Source organism: Mesocricetus auratus, unplaced genomic scaffold (assembly GCF_017639785.1).
Source record: "Mesocricetus auratus isolate SY011 unplaced genomic scaffold, BCM_Maur_2.0 Super-Scaffold_100003, whole genome shotgun sequence".
NCBI lineage: Eukaryota > Metazoa > Chordata > Mammalia > Rodentia > Cricetidae > Mesocricetus > Mesocricetus auratus.
In genome coordinates this window covers 81,625,315-81,646,990 of record NW_024429188.1, presented here as the reverse complement: position 1 = coordinate 81,646,990, position 21,676 = coordinate 81,625,315, and the positions used below count along the sequence as shown (strand labels likewise).

The 21,676-nt window shown below is 41.8% G+C and overlaps 1 protein-coding gene across 3 annotated transcripts in view; it reads left to right on the top strand.

Annotated features, from left to right (window-relative positions):
• The first annotated feature begins 472 nt into the window (after window positions 1–472).
• The window catches only part of Amot (angiomotin), a 58,873-nt gene continuing 37,669 nt past the window's right edge, over window positions 473–21,676 (top strand). Inside the window, exons 1-4 of one of the 3 annotated variants that reach the window (XM_013122319.3) lie at window positions 473–895; window positions 8,596–8,662; window positions 14,956–15,104; window positions 17,144–18,080. In XM_013122319.3, coding sequence (XP_012977773.1) covers window positions 17,206–18,080 — 875 coding nt within the window. In that variant the 5' untranslated portion in view covers window positions 473–895; window positions 8,596–8,662; window positions 14,956–15,104; window positions 17,144–17,205. Of the gene's footprint in view, window positions 896–8,595; window positions 8,663–14,955; window positions 15,105–17,143; window positions 18,081–20,097; window positions 20,173–21,676 lie in introns of those variants that run through there. The other 2 variants (XM_021234321.2, XM_021234322.2) reach the window with 2 other exon arrangements.

The window sequence follows — 21,676 nt, the reverse complement described above, 5'->3', positions numbered from 1 at the left end:
GAAGCTGGTTTTGGCTGACGCTGTTTTTTCTGCATTTATACGTTGTTTTTCTTCCTCCTGCGATGGGGCGGGGAGCTGGGCTGACTTCTCCCACGCTACTCTGCAGCTCTGTCGCCGTAGATTATTAAAGTCTTTGAAAACATGAAACAACCCCCCCCTCAAAACAAACCCCGTGCCTTTCTTTTCCTCGCTTTAATTCCTGCATACACTATGTGAACTACCGTCGAGTTCAGCGCGTGGGAAGAGGAGAGCCAGCGAGTTATCCCAGCTCTCTCCTCGATACCCAAACGTAGCCGATCAATTGTTTGAAAGTTCCCCGCCCAAAGGCCGCCTCTTCTCCTGGGCGCCGCCTCCTCCCCTTTGCCCGCCAGGATCCTGCTGGCCTCCCTCCCGCCTCCCGCCCTGCTGGCCCCGCCCTTGGCCCTGCCCATTTCATCTTCCACCCCCCTCCTTCTGGGCGGTCCTAGCTGCTCACCGCCAGAAGAAAAGGCACCCATTCCTCCCCCTCTTCTACCTCCCATCCTTCGCTCTGGAGCTGCCTTCATTGCAGTCACGCCCCTTCCTTCCGAGGAGCTTTCGGGCTGCGTTCGCTGGTAGACCCCTGCATTACTCCTCCATCTCCGTTCTCTTTCGTCTCTTCTCTTAGTTCTCATCGCCTTCCCCCACCACCACCACCTCCAGCCTATCTCGCCTCCCACTATCCGCTGCTCCACCCTCCGGCCCGGTATCCTGCCTGCCCGTCCACTGCCACCAAGGAGAGACCCAAGGGAGCTGCGAGGTGGGGAGTAGCCGGGACCTGCGGCTTCCTCCCTACCCATCCCTGGCCTCTGGCCTGGGACCTAAGCCACTTGAGCCAGCGAAGAGAGTGGTCACCTTGTCTTCACTGCCTTCGGGGGTAGGAGAAACATCCTTACTTTTTGCGGGGAACTGGGGCAATAGTCTGTAGTGTTGTGAACTTAATCATGCCCTTATTTGTGAGTAGGTTGTTATATGTGCCTGTGGGGATTGCCTGTTTGTTCTACATTCTTTGCTGTTGGCCTTGGGTTTTCTGAGATGTGCAAGAAGTTTAAAAGAGTTTAAAAGTATGGACTCCTCTCCTACTTCAAGGAGGAGATGCTGGAAGGTATCACTCCTGGTGCTCCTTCATTTTCTCCCCGAGTTCTTGCAGGTTCCTAACTGAATTGATCACTTAAGGAACTAAATAAAGACCTTAACTAAATTAGGGACTTTGAGGTCTACCTTTAGTCCTGCCTGAAGGTTTGCCCTTATCTCAGATAGTTTTCTTCTAAGTGCTTAGGCTTGGGCTGGGAACTCACCCTCCCTGACCCCAGGGCCATGAATTCTTCAAGTTTTAAAATGTGGAAGTAATACACCACACAGCTACTAGATATATGCAAGCATGTGTGTCTGTGTGTGGTGGTGAGGTTCGGGAGGCAGAAGCTTTTAATAAGTAGTTTTGCAAGATCATGAAAGTTTTAAGGTCCGAGCCATGGCTACTTCAGTTCATCAACAGCAAGGCTATCTTCTTAGGTAGGTGAAACTGAAGAGAATGGAAAGGAAGCAGGAAAACGAGTGCGAGCGATCCCTGATGATTGCTGCTAATAAATAATGTGCTAATAATTTGCAGCAAGGGACTGAATACAAATTAATGAAAGGTGAACAGGAAAGATTTGAGAAAGCCTTTTCTGTTATTGCCCCTTGCCTCCATGAAGAGTAGATGTCAGACAGTTTAAAACTACGAATATAAACTTTCCCTCCCATTTAGAGAGAAAGATAAGTGATCAGTATAATCTTTAGTGATGAAGGAAGGATATGAAGTCTTCTTAGGTTTGACCATGGGAAACGTTCTTGCTCAGGCCAGCTTTTGTGAAGCCTCATCAGACCTTTCAGTACCCTCATTCAGTAGCTAAGAATAGTCAGAAATGTCATTTTGGACAGGGGGTAAATTGTCACCTATCTCCTACCTCTCTTAGGTTGGGCAAGTGCCACTAGCTTATGAGACTGGTTGTGTTGAAAGACTTGTTACTGAGATGTGCCCAGTCTATTGCTTATTCTTTAGGGAAGAAATCATTTGCATATATTAAACGAATTTTCTTTGGTTGATTTTAACTGGGGTGAAGGTGGGGGTTGAAAAGTTAAGAAGGTAGAGAAGGGATGTTACAGAGTTGCATGGTGACAATTTTAAAGGCTATCATGTTTCACATCAGCTGGGAGGGAAAGGCTGGCCTGGGACATTTTAATAGCCAGGTGGTTGTAGAGTAGTTGCATCTATTTACAGATGATAACTCAGGTTCCAACTATTCTGTATGGGTTTGCCCAGTGTCGTTTACAGGCACTTTCTGGCACTACATCATGCTTCATTTTAAGTTACTTCTTTCTTTGGAAAAGTTTGTCTCTGTGAAATTGAAAGTTTTTTTTCTTTTTAATTCACAGCCTAGGTGCAAAGTAAACCTGTAACTCCACCTGTATGTACAGTAAGTTTTACATGGTCATCATACATGCCTTTACTGGATGAAAAAATACTTTAGAAAGAAATTTTAGCAATTCACATTTGGCATTGAGATTTGGACCTTAAAGTGTATTTTTTTCATTGATGAAGTAAGGTTTATTAGACTAATGAATAACGGAGGCATTTTCTAAGGTTGATATTTTTTCCTCCATCCTATATATGCATAGAATGAAGTAGACTCTGGAATGCTAATAGGAAGATAGAGGGATGGATATTTTGACTTTGACGTCCCATTGAGTGCCAGCATTCTAAGTGGGTACATCTGCTTCTGGGCCTCTCCTAAGAGCTCTCTCCCAGGGCCTGTGCCTTCTTTAAAAGGGTGTCTTTGTAATTAAGCAGCCCTTCCCCCCCCCAACTCCCTTCTTCTTTTGATCCAGTTTTTTAGGCTTATTTTCCATTTGGAGACCAGAGGAGTTTCTCACACCCTCCTGCTCCCCTCTTAACATTTCTGTTCCTTTATCCCAGAAAATCACAGCCCAACACCATGTTCTCAGGATGGCTTGCAGTTTTGTTGTGTTTGGGACAGAGGGAGTGTTCCTAGTGAGGAGGAGTAGAGGATATATTCTGTCTTGGGAAATGCTTGTGGCCAGGTAGCCTCCTCCATGGAGACTGAGCTTTTGGAATGCATGAGAACAGTCTATTCTTCACGACTGTCTGGTAGAAATTGTCCTTTGCACCCATTAAGCCCAGCTTAAACCCACTGAAAGGGGTGGAGAGAGGTGTGTGTGGTCAGGCCTAGCCTTTTAGGGTGGGAAATGTTTCCAAATCTCCTATTACATCATCTCTTTCTCTCATGAATTCAGTGCATTTAGAGATCTGCATGACAAGTTAATTAGCTGGGGACTGACCCAATTTGTTTAGAATTGGTGATCTATTGATTTCCTGTCCTCAGGAATTTTTGTTGGTGTTTTACTATGATGTGTTGTCTTTAGCATTACTTTTCATTCCTTGTTTCCTTTTGTGGACTTTGCTCCAAAATCTAGGTTCCCACCCCCAAGTCAAAGGTTAGAATTTAGTTGTAGGAGCTAAGGGGGTATTAAACAGGCTGGGATGCCACATTACTCTCCTCCATGGTGGGCTTCTGACCCTTTGTAAGGAAGTTGCCCCTTCCACATACAACACACACAGTCTGAAAAAAAAGAAAGAAAATGAAAGAAAGTAGAAGGTCATTTGCTTCATAAAAACATCTACACAGGCTTCCTTAAACAGAACTAGTTTTCCTAGTGTCTTTAAACTCTGACTTGATAGGTTGAAATAAAAAAACACCCCAGTATAGCTGGACTTTCTTAGGATCATATTTATTGCATAAAGGACTACATTAGCATTTGCTGTGTTGATTATTACCTGAACTAAATGAGGCTATTATTGGACTTTTGAAGCCTTTTGTTATATGGGATGGGGTTAATTTTCTATATCATTATGGCTTGTAATAATACTGACCACATTAGACTCAGCCCACACATGCTTGTAGGAAGGAATTAGCATTGCTTTCTGGAAGAAATCTAACTTTGCAGATTTTGAATGTCTAAAAATGAGATGCTATACCTCATTTTTGTAAAAATATTCTCTTCCCAGGTATTATATTTGATTAGCTCAAGGACCTAGAAAGTTTGGTTTTTGTTTGTTTGTTTTTAAATATAAGAGTCTGTGATAGGCTTTCCAGGTGAACCCGTTGGGGAGAGGACCTGGGCTTTAGCGGAGTTTTCTCCACTGTAGACTGTGGAGATGGCACTGGGTAATTTTGACAAGTCAGTTCTCCAAAGTTCATGCTTATCTTTTGAGCTTCACTAATCTGGTGTGCCTTTGAATGACTGCTACCAGGCACAACAGTTGTTACAAATTACAATCCTGTACTCATCCTGTGTGTGTGTGTGGGGGTGGGAGTGGGGATGAGTCTGTAATAAGGTATCTATAGAAATGTGCTTTCTGTTCAGCAGTCTCAGATAATAAACCCAAGACTCTGTACAAAACTTCAAGAATCCCATCAATTTTTCCTGGTCCCTCTACTAATGGGAATTGCCCATAGGAGTATGCAATGTTGCCTTTAAGTAAGAGCTTGTCACAGACAAAGTTTTGCAACTGGTGTAGAATAATGGAGTTAGAACTGAAGTGAGTACATGTGAAGAATCTTGTACATTTTCTTCCCGGAATTTCAGGAGGGACAAACAGATTTAAATGAGTTTTAAAATCTTCCTGGGTCTTATAAGTGGTTCGTCTTTGTGTATAGCAAGCCCATTAATGCTATTCTTCTGACCTCCACTTACACACTTAAAAACCAAACTAAAACCCAGTGTCTACTTGTCTAAATCATTGGAAATTACTTTTAAATTGATGCACCATGATATCTCAAGATAGTATAAATTTGGATGGACTGTGAGGGATCCAGACTAAGGTCAGGGGAGCAGGAAGGCCTAGGTATGCTTGTTTGATATCTTCAAAAGTAGTTTGTCAGCCTCGGCAGGGGGGGGGGTGGCTAAAGAGAACAACATATAGATAGGTACAGTAGAGTGGTCCACCCACGAAGGGCTCTTTTATTTTTTTATAAATTTTACTTATGTATTTGCCTTTTTTGCATGAGTGCTGTGTCTGCATGTCTGCCTACATGCCAGAAGAAGGCATCTGGTCCCATTAGAGATGGTTGTGAGCCACCTTGTGGTTGCTGGGACTTGAACTCAGGGAACTTAGGACCCATGGAAGAACAGCTAATGTTCTTAACCATTGAGCCCACAAAGGGCTCTTTTATTTGCGAACTTTAGACATAGTGAAACTTAAGTTTCATAGACTTTTAATTATTCTTTATTAAATACAATATTGTCTGCACGTGATATCTAATTTTTGATAGATTCATTCCTGGTAAACTAATAGCTCTTCACAAACTGAATGAAATTTCTTCAGCCAAAATGCAAATACTGAAATCTAAGTCTGTAGCATGTACACATTTCTAAGTGAAGTATAGGCATATGTTTCATACTTTGTGCTCCTGGGGGAAGAAATACAGGTGGGTTTATTTGGTATCAGTTCCTATTGCAACCCCTGCAACAGAGATTTGCTTGACATTTGTGAAGTCACTCTCACTCTTTCTCTGGCTGCCTGAAATGGCATTAGTCTGTGTGACTTGAAGCCAGGGTTTGGGATTCTCTGCCCAACCCCTATCTGACTTGCCATGTGACCAAGGGTAGCTGAATTAGCTGCTCTAAGCTTCAGTTACCCTTCTGGGAAACGAGGATATTAATACTTCACAGAGGTGTTTAGGCATGCTTCATATTGGGTATATGCTTTGAGGTCGCTGGAAGCGAGGTGTTTGCATGATGGTGGAGCGGGGTTAGTAGAGGCTCCTGAGCAGGTGTTCGTATTTAATGAGCTTTTTCTCTCTGATAACATACAGTACCCTTTGGTGTGCCCTATTGCCTTACTGAGTATAATTAAGACTGAGTCTTATTGAAACTCTCGACATTTTTTTTTAATTTAAAAGAATTAAACATTTTCATATTCTGTGATAGGTGGAAAAGGAAAGTAGTGACAGTCAGGGTAAGGAAAATAGTTTGAGAAAGAGAGATAAGTTAGAATGCACCCTAGTGTCCAGGGAGTTCTTGAAAACCCCTTCAAGCAGTTAGAGTAAAGCAAATTTTGATGTGTCTGTGTTTTTAGGAAGAAAGTTTTGAGTAATACTTGCCTGTGACAAATACTGGTGATAGCCAGTAACTGAAACCCAGCTATTGTAGTGTTTTGTGCACAGCTGGTTTTTATTAATGATGGAATATTTATGCTTGCTCTACAATCCATGGCTCATTTCCATGTGTATGTCAGAACTTAAATACCCCCAAAGGCAACATTAAGATAACATTAAATATAAATGTGGCCAAACTAGAAAGGGTGCATTTGGGGGGTACCTGTCATATTTATTGGTGTTGTTTTAGATTACAATAGCTGGTCACCTTTACACAGTGATGCTGATCTTTCGCCTTCTTATAACATTCCACAGTAAACTTCAGGACAAGTGATTGCCCCCCCTTTATGGTGCACATGAAACTGATGTATGTATTTTTTAAGAGCATTTTTCCTGGCACATGCTTCTCATTATCCGAGAGGCCTGGACTCAATCAGTAAAGGAGCAGAGAAACCACATAATTGAAAGGAGAATGACGGTGGTGCATACTTGGAATATTTGTGGGAAGGGGATTGCTGACATCAGAAAATGTAGTGGTCTGAGTGTTAACAGCATTGAAGAGAAATCAGCTTTCTGTGTTTCTGTGTATTGAGAATTATTTTAAGGAGATACAAATATGGGCCAGGTTTGACATCGTTTATGAAGTTGTCCTGGAAATTTTGATGAAGGTTGTTATAGAAAAGTTCAATTAAAATCTTCCCTATTTGGAAGCTAATTAGCGCATCCTTTACTCACTCATTTCAGTTGTTTTCAAGGGACGCTGATTTGCATTGAATTAGTGACATTCTCCCTCATGTGATAGCAAACTAAGATTAAAAATAAAATCACAGATGAGGAAAATCATTTTGATTGCCAATTCTGAAGAAATAGAATTTCCTCTGTTACCTTGGGCTTTCCATGTAGATATTTGTTTTACTCCATTTATACAGTGATCCCAGTTTAATTTAGTATCCAGTTTTACCTTGTAGATCATGAGTTGTGACCCACAACTTAATAATAGGAGTTCTCTGTGTGAATTGGGAAAATATAATGGATCATAACACACTATTTTATTACAGTAGTCTATTTTCTATTATTTTCTCCTCTCTTTTTCTGTCTACCTACCCCCCCCCCGTGTGTGTGTGTGTGTGTGTGTGTGTGTGTGTGTGTGTGTGTTTGCCTGCACACATGCATATGTCAGGAGGGGAGAGGGGGAGAGAGGAAGAGGAGAGAGAGAGAGAGAGAGAGAGAGAGAGATTGTTTTCTAAAACAGTTTTTGGAGCTAAGAAAATATTGATGACCAGCTTTACCCCCTAGATCATTCTTTTTGCATGAGGTTGCCAATTAGGATTGTATAGGGCAGTGTGGTAAATTTTCTGACCTGGTTTTTCTGTGACCAGGCTAAGCAATGCTCCCTTGGTAGCATGAAAAGGAAGGGTTAGGGTGGGGCTAACCATAAGCATAGGCTTCCTAATAGTTTGAATTTTACTTCACCTCTTTTAGGGAAATAAATAACGACTTCTAAGATTTCAGAACCATCTGCAGAAGAATAGATGTTCTGTAGAGGGATAAAATATAAGGTCTATTTTGAGCCTTTCCCTCCACAGCTTGCAGGAGAGGGTCATTCTTTATATATACAGAGTCCCTGATGCCTTCCCCACAGGCCATGCCAGTGTTAGTTTCTGTCAGTGAGACAGTTACTTAGGCTATATGATATGTGTCATAACTGATCTTACTCTAGTCCTTCCTTGAGATGGCAGGGTCTAGATTCAATTCTACAAGGCAACAATGTCAAACTAGGTTTCTGGTTCTTGCAGATCAGCAGGAGGAGGAGGGGCTACCTCTGTCTTAGGAGAGTGACTCAGGTTCTTTGGCATGAAGATATGAAACACTGGCTCTTATCCATGCACCTGCTGGATGCCACACCTGCAGTCAGCACCTGAGTTCTACTCAGACACAAAAACGCGACTGAAGGCAAATGGGGCTCCTTTTCACAGTCATACAGTAAAATGGGGGACTCCAATTATGTCAGCACAACATGCATGAGAGTTAAATGAAGTGAGTCGTCCTCCTGTTAGCTTGGGGAAATGTCTTAATACTTTCTTATAGATGAAATACATACTTAGACATATTGTTGGAGTGCTGAGGAGATTTGGCTTTTGGAATAAGTTTCTCTTACTTTGAATTAAAATTAAAGTTTAACTAAAATTTCTGTTGTAAACTGTCTTCTTCAAAATTAGGCAAGACATTTGTGGAAGGGTTTCTCTTTTACCTGAACATAGGGCAGGAAGTCACAAGATTTGCTTACTGATCCTGACCCTACTGGTGAGCAACAGTGAAAACTTGATCCAGTTAGTTAACATTAGCTATCTTCTCTGGATTCATGTTTCTCCAGTTTTAAAGTGGAGTTAATCACATCTGTCTTGTCTTCCACCCACAGCTGCTGAGAAGGCTACCAGAAGCGCAAGAACCGTTGACTCTTTAGAAGGAAAGCTGAGAAACTAAAGGTAATAATAATGTTAGTATTCTAAGTCTTTTATACCTTTTCTTCTGTGTTAGCCTCTCTCAAAGTCTTTGGAGTTGTTATTACTCTTTATGCACTTATTGAGCACACTGAAAACACGAGTTAGTGTTTCAGGTACTGGGATAGAAATAGCTTATACCCATCCCATCTGCTCTAAGAGCTCATATTCTAGCAACTTGGACATTCAGCTCTGGCTCAACTTGCTGTGATTTCTCCAAGCTTAAAGCCCAAATGAGGAGAATTACCTTCGTTTTTGTCTCTGGATTATGACAGGAGACTTACATCCCCGAAGCAAGGTTGTCCTATTGAAATTACGTAGAGGAGGGGACCTGAAAGTAAATGTAGAAATTTGTTCACATTTCTAATGTACACAATCCTCAAGTAGTTTTCTTCAGGAGTCTATCATTCTTTCTCCCATGCTGAATTCTGTTCCTATTCTGTGGTTCAACTCCCTCTTAGGCCTTTAGCACTTCAACACATACCAGTGACTTCCAAAGATATATTTCAGTATTATTTGAAATCATATTGATCCACAAATTCAGGGCCTTCTATTCAGCTCAAAGATTTTTTTCCTTTCTGCCTAGTCAGAGATATAGTTCATGGCTCTATTCTGCAGAAGTATTAGATTAGACCCACCTTTTCCAGGATTTCCTGATGCCTGAGCTTGTATTATTTGTTGTTTTTTTCTACTCCAGTGTCTTGGTCTATGTGAAAGCTAAACACTTTTGGCTATAGTAAAAGCTCACTAAATGGTGATGAGTAGTCCACTGTGATTAGTGCTAAATTGATGTGTATACAAAGGACCATAGGAACATAAAGAGAACAGAATTCATTTTCCATACTGAGCAGAATTCAGGGCAGGGAAGAAATGGAGAATGAATAGTGAAAATCTTTGAAGGAAGGGCTGAACTACACTTTTCTGAGAGTTCTAGAAAAGAAGTAAACAAAATGGCCATCATGTGAAGCCAGTGGCATTTCTGGTCTGCTGCCTTCACTGTCTAAAACCTGGGTGGTTTTTATGGTCAAATATGAATAAACCTGTGTTTATAACACATTGACCATTTACACCGGTGACATGTATTCATAATAGTAAATCAGGTCACCCTTTAATGTGCTACTTTCATTGAAGCAGTAAATAGAGCCATGTGCACAGGCTTCTTGCTCATATGCATTCAGTTTTAGATAGCAACATACCCATTAGGATAGATTGAAGATTGGGAACTCAAAATGAACAAATTCCATTCTCAGAAAGTAACAGGCTAGGTCACCAGAACTGAATGTCTTCAAGCTGACTGTCAGATCTTTCCAAGGGCAAAAATGAAAGATGATATAAGCCATTATAGGCCATGAACCTGTTCTCACCCATCTGATGTTCTTACTAATTAGCTTCTTGGCCAAGTGGCAATTTGGGGCAAGTGCATGCAAGCTAGATTCCAAGGGGAGCCCGCATTCCACTCTCTGCCATTTCAAAAGGCACTAAGGTCTTATACTGCTTCACTTGTCCTTAGCTTCCCAGTGTCCCCAGAGCCCTGCCCTGACCTGGTGGAGAAATGGGGCAAAAGAACATTATTTTTAATGAAAGAAAGATTTCATGTGGCTTTGGTATGCTGCTATTTTTGTTTGTTTGTTTTTTGTTTTTAATGGATTGTCACAAACGTTTGTGCTCCTTGATCCATTAGTGCTACTTGTGGGATTGTATCATTAAGAAGCAATATCTTTATTAGGATTAAGATTGTATTAATATCATTAAGAAAATATACTTTTCCAAAATATGGCAAAGGGTTAAATCACAAAGATGTTTTTATAACACTATTTAGACTAGCACAAAGCTGGAAGCCATTTGACTATCTTAATTGGAAAATGGGTGAGTGCATGACCATTACAATATATGTTATGACTTCTATGCCAAAACATGGGCAAAAGGGTTATAATAAAATGAAATGTAAGATCCCATATTATGGGTATATTAGTATTTCTTTGTGCTGGTTGTGGTGGCTTATACCTGTAATCCCAGAACTGGATAAACTGAGCAGAATGATTACCACGAGTTTAAGACTAGCATGAACTACACAGTGAGTTCCAGGTTAGTCTGGGCTACACAGTGAGACTCTCTCTGAAAACAAAAACAGGTGTTTTTCATTGCTTTGCAAAGGTCGAAATAGAACTTCAAAAATACTAATAATACTGAAGTGCTGGACTTATGAGTGATTTATCTTTATTATAAATTTTTGCACACTGTGTTTATGTTGTTTAAAAAAATAAAGTGTAAATAACAATACCATAGTGGGAGGAGATTGTAAAGGCAGCAGGTATCTAGGGAGATTCTTATACTTTCTTCCTTTTAGGTTCATCCTGTTCTTATGGATCCCTTATACTTTTTCTGAGTCATTAAGTGTCCAGATGTGGTTACACGGTCTAGCAATCCTCTTTATAAATGGATGTATATCAGAGGATAAAGAGTGGTGGGGACAGGATTCGCCTCACTACTCTGTGTTTCACTGGCCCCTCCACAGTCAACGTGATAACTTTGTTGCCCATTAATAATTTCGGGTTAGTTGCTTCAGGCCAAGATAAATGACAGTGTAAGTGGGATAAAAGATGGCCAATTCTGATCTGGGCAGGATGACTCAGAAGGTTAAGGCACCTGCCTCTGGGAAGACTTGAGTTCCATCTCCAGGATCTGCATGGTATAAGGAGACAGCTCACTCCCACAAGTTTATGTCTCATCTGTGTATGCACAACATGGTGTACATGCCCACACACTGGTGTATATACACACATACAAACACATACACAATAAATAAATTAAAATGTAGTAAAATGTTTAAATGAATTAATGTTTTAGAAACAGATTTCTCCCATGATCCTCAGTAGGAGTAGAAAATTCCAAGGCCTTACAGTAATTTTTCCGTGTGATCTAGGCAATGAATGACATAGGAAAGAACTGATGCTCACTCTTCCCTTACACATTTTTAAGCAAGAGTAAATGCCTGTTCGAGATGCAAGTTACAGGACTGTGGGGCATTAAGTGATCTCCCAAGAGTCTTCTGAATTCTGGCTGTTGGTGACTTAAGAAACCCAGCACCAATAACTGAGATGCAAATAGGGACTTTAAATCAAATAGCTTTCATAATTTTATTAAAGCATCTAGAAAAAAAGCTAAATCAGCATAAAAATTATAGTAATAGTTAACTTTGGGGGATCTTTACTGTGTATCAGGATCTATGCTTAACATTTTACATGGAATACCTCTACTACTCTTAATCTTGGTAATCATCTTATATTGTGTGTACATCATCGAGGAGGTAAAGAAAAATGGATGAGGTCAATTAATGAAGACCTTGATTCAGGATTTGAACTTGAGAAGTGAGACTATAAAACTCTTGACTGTGGTGCTTTTACTGTTTCCCCATTACCTATCAAACTCAATGATATCTTATGCAAATAATTGAATGTGTGCTTTGTATTGTAAGATTTCTTGAGAAAGGTGGTGTCTATGAAACACCAGGCCATCAAGCAGCCCAACTTGAAAGCACATGAAAGCTTCCTGGCTTCGTTGTTAGATTTATTTATTTGAATTGGTGTCTGGCCTGCATGTATTTGCATGTGATGTGCATGCAGTGCCTGTGATGACCAGAAGAGGTCGTATGATACCATGGAACTGGAGTTATAGACAGTTGTGAGCTGCCATGTGGGTACTGGGAATTGAACTATGGTCCTTTGGAAGAGCATTCAGGGCTCTTAACCACAGAGTCGTCTCTCTAGTCCAGGCTTCTTGCTTTTAATGAAAGTGTGCTTGTGTGTGTGTGTGATGTTTTGTTTACAAGGACACAGACACAAACATTTTTACCTGGATGCTTTTCATTTATCTGGAAATACAGTATGAAGTAGATTGATTTGAATTTAACAGAGAAACCGGTTTTCTACTCTAGCTTTTCCATCCTTGTTTGTGTAGTAAAGGGCAGAATGTTAGCAGGAAGTAGGAGGGTTAAAAAGAAGACCTAATAGGCTTATTGCAAAATTTATTTGAAGGGCAAAAATATGGTTTGTTCTGGCCACCTTGTAATGTTGATTTTGCTGGGTCTTGGCTTGAGAATCATCTGAACTCTCACTAAGGTGTTTGGCTCAGCGGGGAGAGGTTAATGGCTACAAATGAAGCAAGAATTTATCTTAACCTTGCTGTCTTGCTGTTACAGAAAGAGCTGGATATATAGGTTTATATTGCATGTTTAAAGACAGAGCTAGGTATTTCCTTTTTTTTCTGGTCCACTATCCTCAAAGGCACTCTGTGTGTCCATGAGCAACAAGGTTATTTTATTGATTGAAGATGATGTCAGATCCTTGGCAGTGGCATGATTAAAAGTGTGGGCAAATTAAAGGTTACAGAGTTCATACTATTTGAGTACTTGTGCGTAAGGAAGAGATCTTCTCTTTGATTAGTAGTGTCGTGATTTTCCTTAGCATGACGATGGACCTAAGGTCTTTCAGAAAAAAACTGTAAGCTGGGGAGAACTCTATATAGTTGATTTGCTTGTTTGTTTCCTGACCTGATTCACTTTCCTGTTAAACAGAAACCAAAACGACCTGATATGGAAGAACACAGTCAGTGTCTAGTCAGTATTCTAAAGCTATTTGGGGTTTGAAAAAGGTGTGGAAAAGTTTGAACAAAATTAAGGGGAAGGAGATTTTGGCCAAGTAAGGTTTTCTCCAGTGAAGATCAGGGTGTCAGAAGAAAGCCAGTCTTAATCAGCTTGAAGAATCTAAGTAGTTCTGGAAGAGGAGCCTGTGGCACTTTCTCTCCAGGGGCTGCTGTCTGGAAGCCTAGGGCTTTTCTAGTAGTTCAGTTGAAAACCAGACAAATGTTTTGTTCAGAATAGGACAATAGAAGCATGGGGGTTATTTACTAGAGTTGTTATTCACAGTCTCACTTTGATTCCAATTAAAAGTTGTTTCTCTGCTTTGAAATGAGGGGAGACACCCTAAAATAATTACCTTACAGACTGGAGACAGTTTTGCTTTTGATCATGATTATACTTTGGACCAAAACAAGATGGAAAGACAAATTTCCGGGTTTGTTCACTCTATATCTGCTCAGTTTATTTTTGGCAACATTGCAAGGAAATAATGTTAAATTAATCACTGTGTGGTTTTGTGGATTTTTTTTAACTTGAAAATTTTGGAAAAGCTCCCAAAATACAATGATGCTCATGTGTTTCTTCTGCATTGCCGTGCTGCTCACAGAGCCTCTGGTGTGGATTAAAGGGTTTCTTTTCTTCCTTCCTTTAAAGCGATATGAATGAGTCATGGCTAGGCCAGGATGTGGTTCATGTGCGACCTTACCTAAACACAAACTCTTACATTTTATAATAGCATTGGTTGGACTTGGAGGGATTTTTTTAAAGAGAGATTCGAAGCAGAAATGGTAAACGAAGATGATGGCCAATCTGTATCTGTGGGATGTTTCTCATCTCCAATCGAAATGGAGAAGAATCCTTTTGCTGAGATACTGGGTCAGAGGACGTGCTGAGAAAGCAAACTGAGGTATACTCTGCTGCCTGGAGAAGGGCTGCTGTTTTGAACTGGGTTGGATGTTCAGCTTTCCTACTCTTGCGAGGGTGATTAGCTGTTGATCAGATTGTAAGCTCCTTGAGAGCAGGAACTCTGTTTTGTGAATCTCTGTATGACTCATTGTGTCTAGAACAAAGCTGGCAAATATCTGGAATGGTCAATATTCAATAAATATTTAATGGCTTGGCTGAAGTTTTGTTTTTCTGCTGCCTGCCTGAGGCTGAGGCAGTAGGATCAGGAATTTGATATTCAGTGGTCTGTGTTTAGACCCCAGATCTAACTTGTGAAGTCTGCTTTCTCTTCTGGTTGTAAGGCAGTTAAACTCATGAACCTATCCTGTTACTGATACCAACTGAGTGTTGTTCCCCAACGTAACAATGTTTGTAGTTATTCATCACCACCTAGGGTTCCAACAGGCATGGCTTTCCAAGGCTGTGAGACTTGAACACAGCAGCCCTTTCCAGGGTCACATCTTAGACTTTCTGTCTCTTGGAGACTGGAATCCTCCTGCACTCACCTGCTGGACAGTGGGGTTTGCTTTCTGCCTTAGGGGAGATAGAATCTGCCACTCCTTTAAAAACCAGGCAGCACAGGACAAACAAGACTTTCCCTTGGAAGGAGTAGTTTGGCTAAGTGCTGCTGGCTCTTGGTGGCAACTTAGAAACGACATTTTTATTTCTCCCTCCCTACCCTTCCTGAACATTTCAGAGTGACCAGTGGTTGGACTCTTGCCGGCGCTTACCCTGAACCTGAGTGTTAGGGGAGAGGGAGTCTGCTGCTGCGGTTTCTGGAGCTGCTCATAAGCAAGAGTTCCCTATCCTGATCAAGGCTTTAAGCCTAAAAGAAAGCAGAAATAGGTATGAACCACTGGTGTGCACACGTGTGTGTATGTGTGTGTGTGTGTGTGTGTGTGCACGCACACATGAGTGTTTGACTTTGAGCACGTGGGACCTGCATTGGTATGTGCTGACCCACAGGAACACATGCCTGGGTGCCTATGTGTGCGTGCTGGATGGACGGGTGTGTCATGGGAGGGGGTGGCATACCTTTGAAGGTATGGGGTCTGGGACAGCTCACTGTCTATATTCTCCTGCCTTGTGGGAGAGGGTTGGAAATGATATTGGTTTTAACTACAAACATTCTTGTTTCTACCTTTTTTTTTTGCTAGAAGAAAAGAATTTGGCAGTCATCTGTCCAGTTTCAGGCAACAGAAGAGATTTTTATATTGTCTTGAGTCCAAATCTAGGAACCACAGAGTGGAGACAAATGTGATTACAGGCTAAGTTAGTTAGCCTTTTGGTAGTTAGCTTACACTTTCCCCCCAAATATGGATGGGATATAAAAAGTGCTTCTTGAATTAGGATTGTAGCTAAGAGGTAGAGTGCTTGCCTAGCATGCCTATGACCCTGAGTTCCATTTCCATTACAAAACAAACCCATCAATAGGATCATTACTTATCTGAATAAAAAGTAATAAAACGTGCCTTTGGAAGGGAAACTGTTGGTTCGGATTTTTTTGTAGAACAGTTGAAAGGCAAGTAGTGATAACCATCAAGAAATAGAAGCCAGAGGCTGAGCATTTCCATCTGCTGTCCACATTCTGGATGCCCTGCAGCACTAAGGAAAGGGATTTCCAGGGAGCTTGGAGGTGACCTAATATCATAAAGACCTGATAGGTAGAGTGTAGAATATTCATTTGCAAAACTCAGCACTCCGTGGGTTGACCCTTACAGTGACTTTGTGTGTGATATGTCTGTTCACACCAAGTTACTTCAGATCTATATAGTGAAGATTTCATTGTTTAGCATTGCTGTTCCCTTTTAGTATTTAACATGACAGGATTCTTTCTAAAAAGTCTTTGAGTGTTTGATAGATTGATAGACGCAATAGAGTGTCAAGAGAGAAGGGTTGGTGTTTATGACATGCCATTCTATTTTTCAGATGAGAAAACAGAAATCATTGTGAGAAGAGTATTGGGTTAGGCTACCCTGTAGATTGTAGTATGATTCTGACATAAATCTTCATGTGTACTGCTGCTATCTATTTTACAAGATCCATATTAGATCTTTAGAAGAATTGATGGAGGATGGAGGTAGTCAGGGACATGGTCATCATACTTGTTTCAGAAGGATGGACTTGGATTTTCAGTTTCTAAATGTTGTCAGAGAAAGATTTCAAATCAAAGAGGAACTTCCCCGTATCTGCTTGTCCTGCCCAACAACAGCAAACTGTGTTTATCCTTGGATAGCCTAAGGAGAAATGTGTCAGTAATACCTATTCAAAGCCATTTTCTTATTGGATCACGGAGCATCCAAAATGGATACTAAAAAGTTTTAAGATTATGCTTCAGAGTTATAGGCAACCTGAGAAAAAATAACATAGAAACAGGGTTCATTTATACCTGGTGCCAGCTAAACCCTCTTTGCCCATTATTTGTTCAAGTTTTACTTTGTATTTTATTTTTCCTGTCACATGCTGAACTGCTTCATAAATCCTATTTAGGAGGTGACTTGGCCCATGTCTCTGTCTCCACCTTCTTGCACAAGACTTATATTTTTTATTTTTAAATAGAGTACAGAGAGGTGAACCTTGTAAGGGGTCTTAGAAATTTCCCCCTCTCATTACCCTACTTGACTATCCCTTGTTTGCCCACTCCTTCTATGAATTAAGTCAGGATTAATTAGATCATGGTAATGGAGGAAACAACTTTTTGGCCTAAATGTTCAACATGCCAGTGCTAAAGACAATAAGCATGGAATTAATCTATGATTTATGAATACAATTCTCTGTTTTGTCTCTGTAATGGATGCCTCTCCTTCAAAAACACATTTTCTTTCCTTTTAGAGGACTGATTTGTGCATCAGCTGGATGTTAAGCTTCCTGTTTCCCCTTCCCAGGTCAAGGGCAGCCCAAGTGCCCAATTTCTCTCTCTCTTCACAAAGCACCGCCAGCTATAGAGATGAGAAATTCTGAAGAGCAGCCAAGTGGAGGAACTACGGTATTGCAACGTCTGCTTCAAGAGCAGCTTCGCTATGGCAATCCCAGTGAGAATCGTAACCTGCTTGCCATACACCAGCAAGCCACAGGGAATGGCCCTCCGTTCTCCACTGGCAGTGGGAACCCAGGCCCTCAGAGCGATGTGTTGAGTCCCCAGGATCATCACCAGCAGCTCGTGGCACACCCAGCCCGACAAGAACCCCAGGGCCAGGAAATCCAGTCAGAAAACGCCATCATGGAGAAGCAGCTGTCCCCTCGAATGCAGAATAATGAGGAACTCCCAACCTATGAAGAAGCCAAGGTCCAGTCTCAATACTTCAGGGGCCAACAGCATGCTAGTGTTGGGGCTGCCTTCTATGTCACTGGAGTCACTAACCAGAAGATGAGAACCGAGGGACGCCCATCAGTTCAGCGACTCAATCCTGGCAAGATGCACCAAGATGAAGGACTTAGAGACCTTAAGCAAGGGCATGTCCGATCTCTGAGTGAAAGACTAATGCAGATGTCACTGGCAACCAGTGGAGTTAAAGCCCATCCACCTGTTACCAGTGCTCCCCTCTCCCCCCAACAACCCAATGACCTCTACAAGAATCCCACCAGTTCCAGTGAATTCTACAAGGCTCAAGGGCCACCTCCTGGCCAACATAGTCTGAAGGGCATGGAACACCGAGGCCCCCCACCGGAATATCCTTTCAAGGGCATGCCATCCCAGTCTGTAGTGTGCAAGTCCCAAGAGTCAGGGGGCCACTTCTATAGTGAGCATCGCCTGAACCAGCCAGGGAGAACAGAGGGGCAACTGATGAGATATCAGCACCCCCCTGAGTATGGGGCAGCCAGGTAAGAGTTCCCCTTCTGTCGTTTCCTGGCCTCATCCCCAACCAGCTTCTCTTGCTGCCTGTTGGGAAAGGGAAGGAATGGGCAGGTGTTTGATATACCAAAGTGCCCAGTGGCTGAAGAGAAGAGCAAGGCTTTATTTTCATGTTGATTTTTGCCTCTGAGGATTCTGGAAGGAGGGTCAGTGTTTCTAATCTTCCGAGTTCTTAAGGGCTTTTAAAAGAAGCAGTAGCAAGTTGTTTTGGAGGTTAATAGCTCTGAAATGTCTATCACTTCCACGACTCATGCATCACTTTTTGTGTGTGTGTGAACCAATCTATCTGTTTCCTGTTAGTTTGTACTTTCTCAGAGAATTACTGTGTTACTTTTCAATACTAAACAGCCAGGGAGATACGATTGTTGTTGGAAGAAGAATTATACGTGTGCCGGTTCCTAATGTTCCTTGCCTTGAATTTCATTCAGGTCCCGCTTCAGCAAATGTCTGAGTTTCTTCTTGTTTCTGGAGAGAGTTGCTAGGCGGCTGCCTTTCATGATTTGAAGCATCTAGGTTAAATTCACGTTGTCTCTGCAGAAGTTCTTCCAGATGCTAAAATGCACGGAATACTACTGCCTCCACTTCTAGTTGTGTCTTGCTTTCTTCCTAAGTGTATTTCTTAATCATTAAGCAGCCACTGTCATTTCTGTCAGTCACCTGATCCTATGACTCTTTTTTTTTGTTTGTTTGTTTTACGAGACAGGGTTTCTCTGTATTGTTTTGAAGGCTGTCGGTCCAGCCCGGCCTCAAACTCACAGAGATCCGCCTGCCTCTGCCTCCCGAGTGCTGGGATTAAAGGCGTGTGCCACCACCGCCCGGCCATATGAGTCTTTTTTATTATTTGTATTATTACTGTTTGGTAGAATTTCAGGACATGGCTCAGGGGAAGGGTTGAACTACAACAGCAATGGCAACAGTTATGTGTGGCATCCTGGCCTCTTCCCAGGGGTAGGTAATGATAGGTGTCCATAAGGTTTGAAGCCCTAGGTGGCTCGCAGACTGTGGTCTTATTGGTATCTTCCTCTTAGCCTCTTGTCTATTCATTCATTTGGGAAAGAACCTCCTGGCTTGAAGTCGGTGACTCAGGAGGTAAGGCACTTGGGGTGGAGTAGGGCGGAGGTAAGAGAAGTTACCTAGCATTTCCTGGTATTTCTTTTCTCCCCTCCAGCTCCTGATTTTTTTTTTATCCAGAGGCAATTCATTTTAGACTCCTCCCCTTGCTTTACTGGTTTAGGATTTTTTTTTCTCCTTTAACCCAGGGTGATTTCTTAACCCTCTTTGCAAGTGCCTCTGAAGTTTTCAGAAGACAGGAGCCTCATTTTTTTATTATCATCTTGGAACAGGAAATGGGCTAAGCACAGGGCCATTCAGCTTTCACCTGCTGCAAGAATCCAATTCCCATCTGCCCAGTGAAATGGAAGACCCCAGGGAGGGTCTACACCCTTGGACTGCAAAGCTTAGTGGAAATCCATTCAAGCTAGGAAAATGTCAAGGAAGTCTAGGGCTTTTGTTTTGTTGTTTCCTTCAGTATGGAAGCATGGGAGGCACTGGCTCCTTCTGGCCTGTAGATGGGCTGATGTCTGATCTGATGCCTTGTGGAAGACTGTATTGGCTAGGGTGTGGAGATGAAGCCAAAGCCCCAGCTCAGCACATGGCCCGCCTTCCTAGGAAAGCTATTCTCAGAATTCATTCTCCAGTATTGTTTGTGATCTGAAATGACTCCCACAGTGTTTGAAGCTAAATGGAAAAACTCTTTGATCTGCCTAAATAAATAATGAGACAAAGAAGGGTTTTTTTACCTTTCCCACACTGATTAAACAACCAGAGAAATTAAGCTGCACACATTTTTACAGGAAGATATGTATCTTTTCTCCTTCTAAATTATCTGTGGATCTATTTATGTCCCTTGAAACAACGAAGCCCATGCTGACCTGCCTTTGTTTGTTTGTTTGTTTTTGTTTTTGGCCTGCTGGGCATCTAATCCAGGGCCTCCAGTATGCTAAGCAAGCGCCCTTCCACTGAACTCCACCCCCAGCCCATGAGCAGTGTTTTAACACACAGGTATGCTCTAACAGTTGCTTCTCTATGGTACAGAACAGTGTGATTGAGATGCTGGGCAAACAATAAAACTGCCAAAGCTAGAGATGTTCCATGTGAAGTTTGGGTATACAGCAGACAGATTCTGTCTCAGCATTTTGCATGCCCGGTGTGGGGGAGTGGCACCTATTGACAGATTCTTGGCAAAAGGAGGCAGTCCAACAGCCTTCCAGAAGTCTACTGTTTTTAAATGCTGACACATTTTCCTCCTTCATTTCCTGTATGGCTTGTGAATATCTTCCCAAGGAGCTGCAGCTTGCAGAAAAATTTTAAAAAATCTAAAAAAGAAAAATATATTGAAAGCCTATGTTCTTAGTTTTGAACCCACAAATGACAGATCAGGACAAAAAGTGAGTTTTTGAGCAAACTGCTGTGAAAAAAAGAACACCACCTTATTTGCCTTCAGAAATTCAGTGAAATGCTGGAGACTGGCTGTTAAAATGTTATAAACAATCCTTTGATTACTTCATCATCCCCATGCCCTCCTCCCTACAAAAAAATAAATAAATAGCTTGAATGCTCAGAACTCCAGATGGGGAGATAAGGCCAAACCATGTGAAGAATTTTTAAATTTCTAAATCTTAGTCTTTCTGAGCACTGAGCCTTTTTTTGCATCCTGGGTTTGTACACAGATCAAGTGCTTTTAAAAAAATTAAATCATTTCTGTTTATATAGCAGCCACCCTCTTTCAATTGTTGAAATCATGCCCAGATCTGAGGTTTCTTGAAATGCTTGTTGAACTGAATCTCAGGGTGACCTAAATCTGTAGTTCAGAACAGAGCTACTTGTGCAATTGGAACGATCCAGAGTTAGTTATTCAAGCTGCTCCACGATTCACATTCACTATCACAGAGCTTGAGAGAAGCACCGTTTCAGTGGTGAGAAACTGGCTATAGGCTGTTGGTGGCACCTGCTTTGGGGGGAGAGAGAGAAAAAGAGGGGGGGAGAGGGGGGTGCTTGTACTCACATGTGTGGGTGTACATGTGAAAGTGACCGAAGAGGATGGGGATCCTAGTCATGGAGGTAGCAGGGTGGAAAGGTCTATGTTTGCTAGGTGTGTGTGTGTGTGTGTGTGTGTGTGTGTGTGTGTGTGTATTTTACTTTCCCTTTTTGTCTTCACAAGCTCTCTTTGAGAATATTTCCTCTCTCTCAATGCAGCTTTTGGGGAGAAGCCTAATTTTGGTGAGTGGTCTTCCACATAGACAGTCAGGTCCTCTCTTCTACAGAGCACTAGTTGCCCTTGAGTCTTAGGAAGGAGCAGGGTGTTGGGGAGAAGGGGCGGAGAGGCCGATCAGATTGTCCTTGGGATCATGTGATTCTATTGTCTCCTGGAGCTTGTTGTTCCCAGTTAGTTATGTCAGTGGGGAGTGTTTCCAGCTGCTGTAGGGTGGAAGGACCTGGAAGGACTGCTTTCGTGTCTGCCACTTTATTGCTGTCATTACTCTTTCTTTTATTATTTAATCTTCAG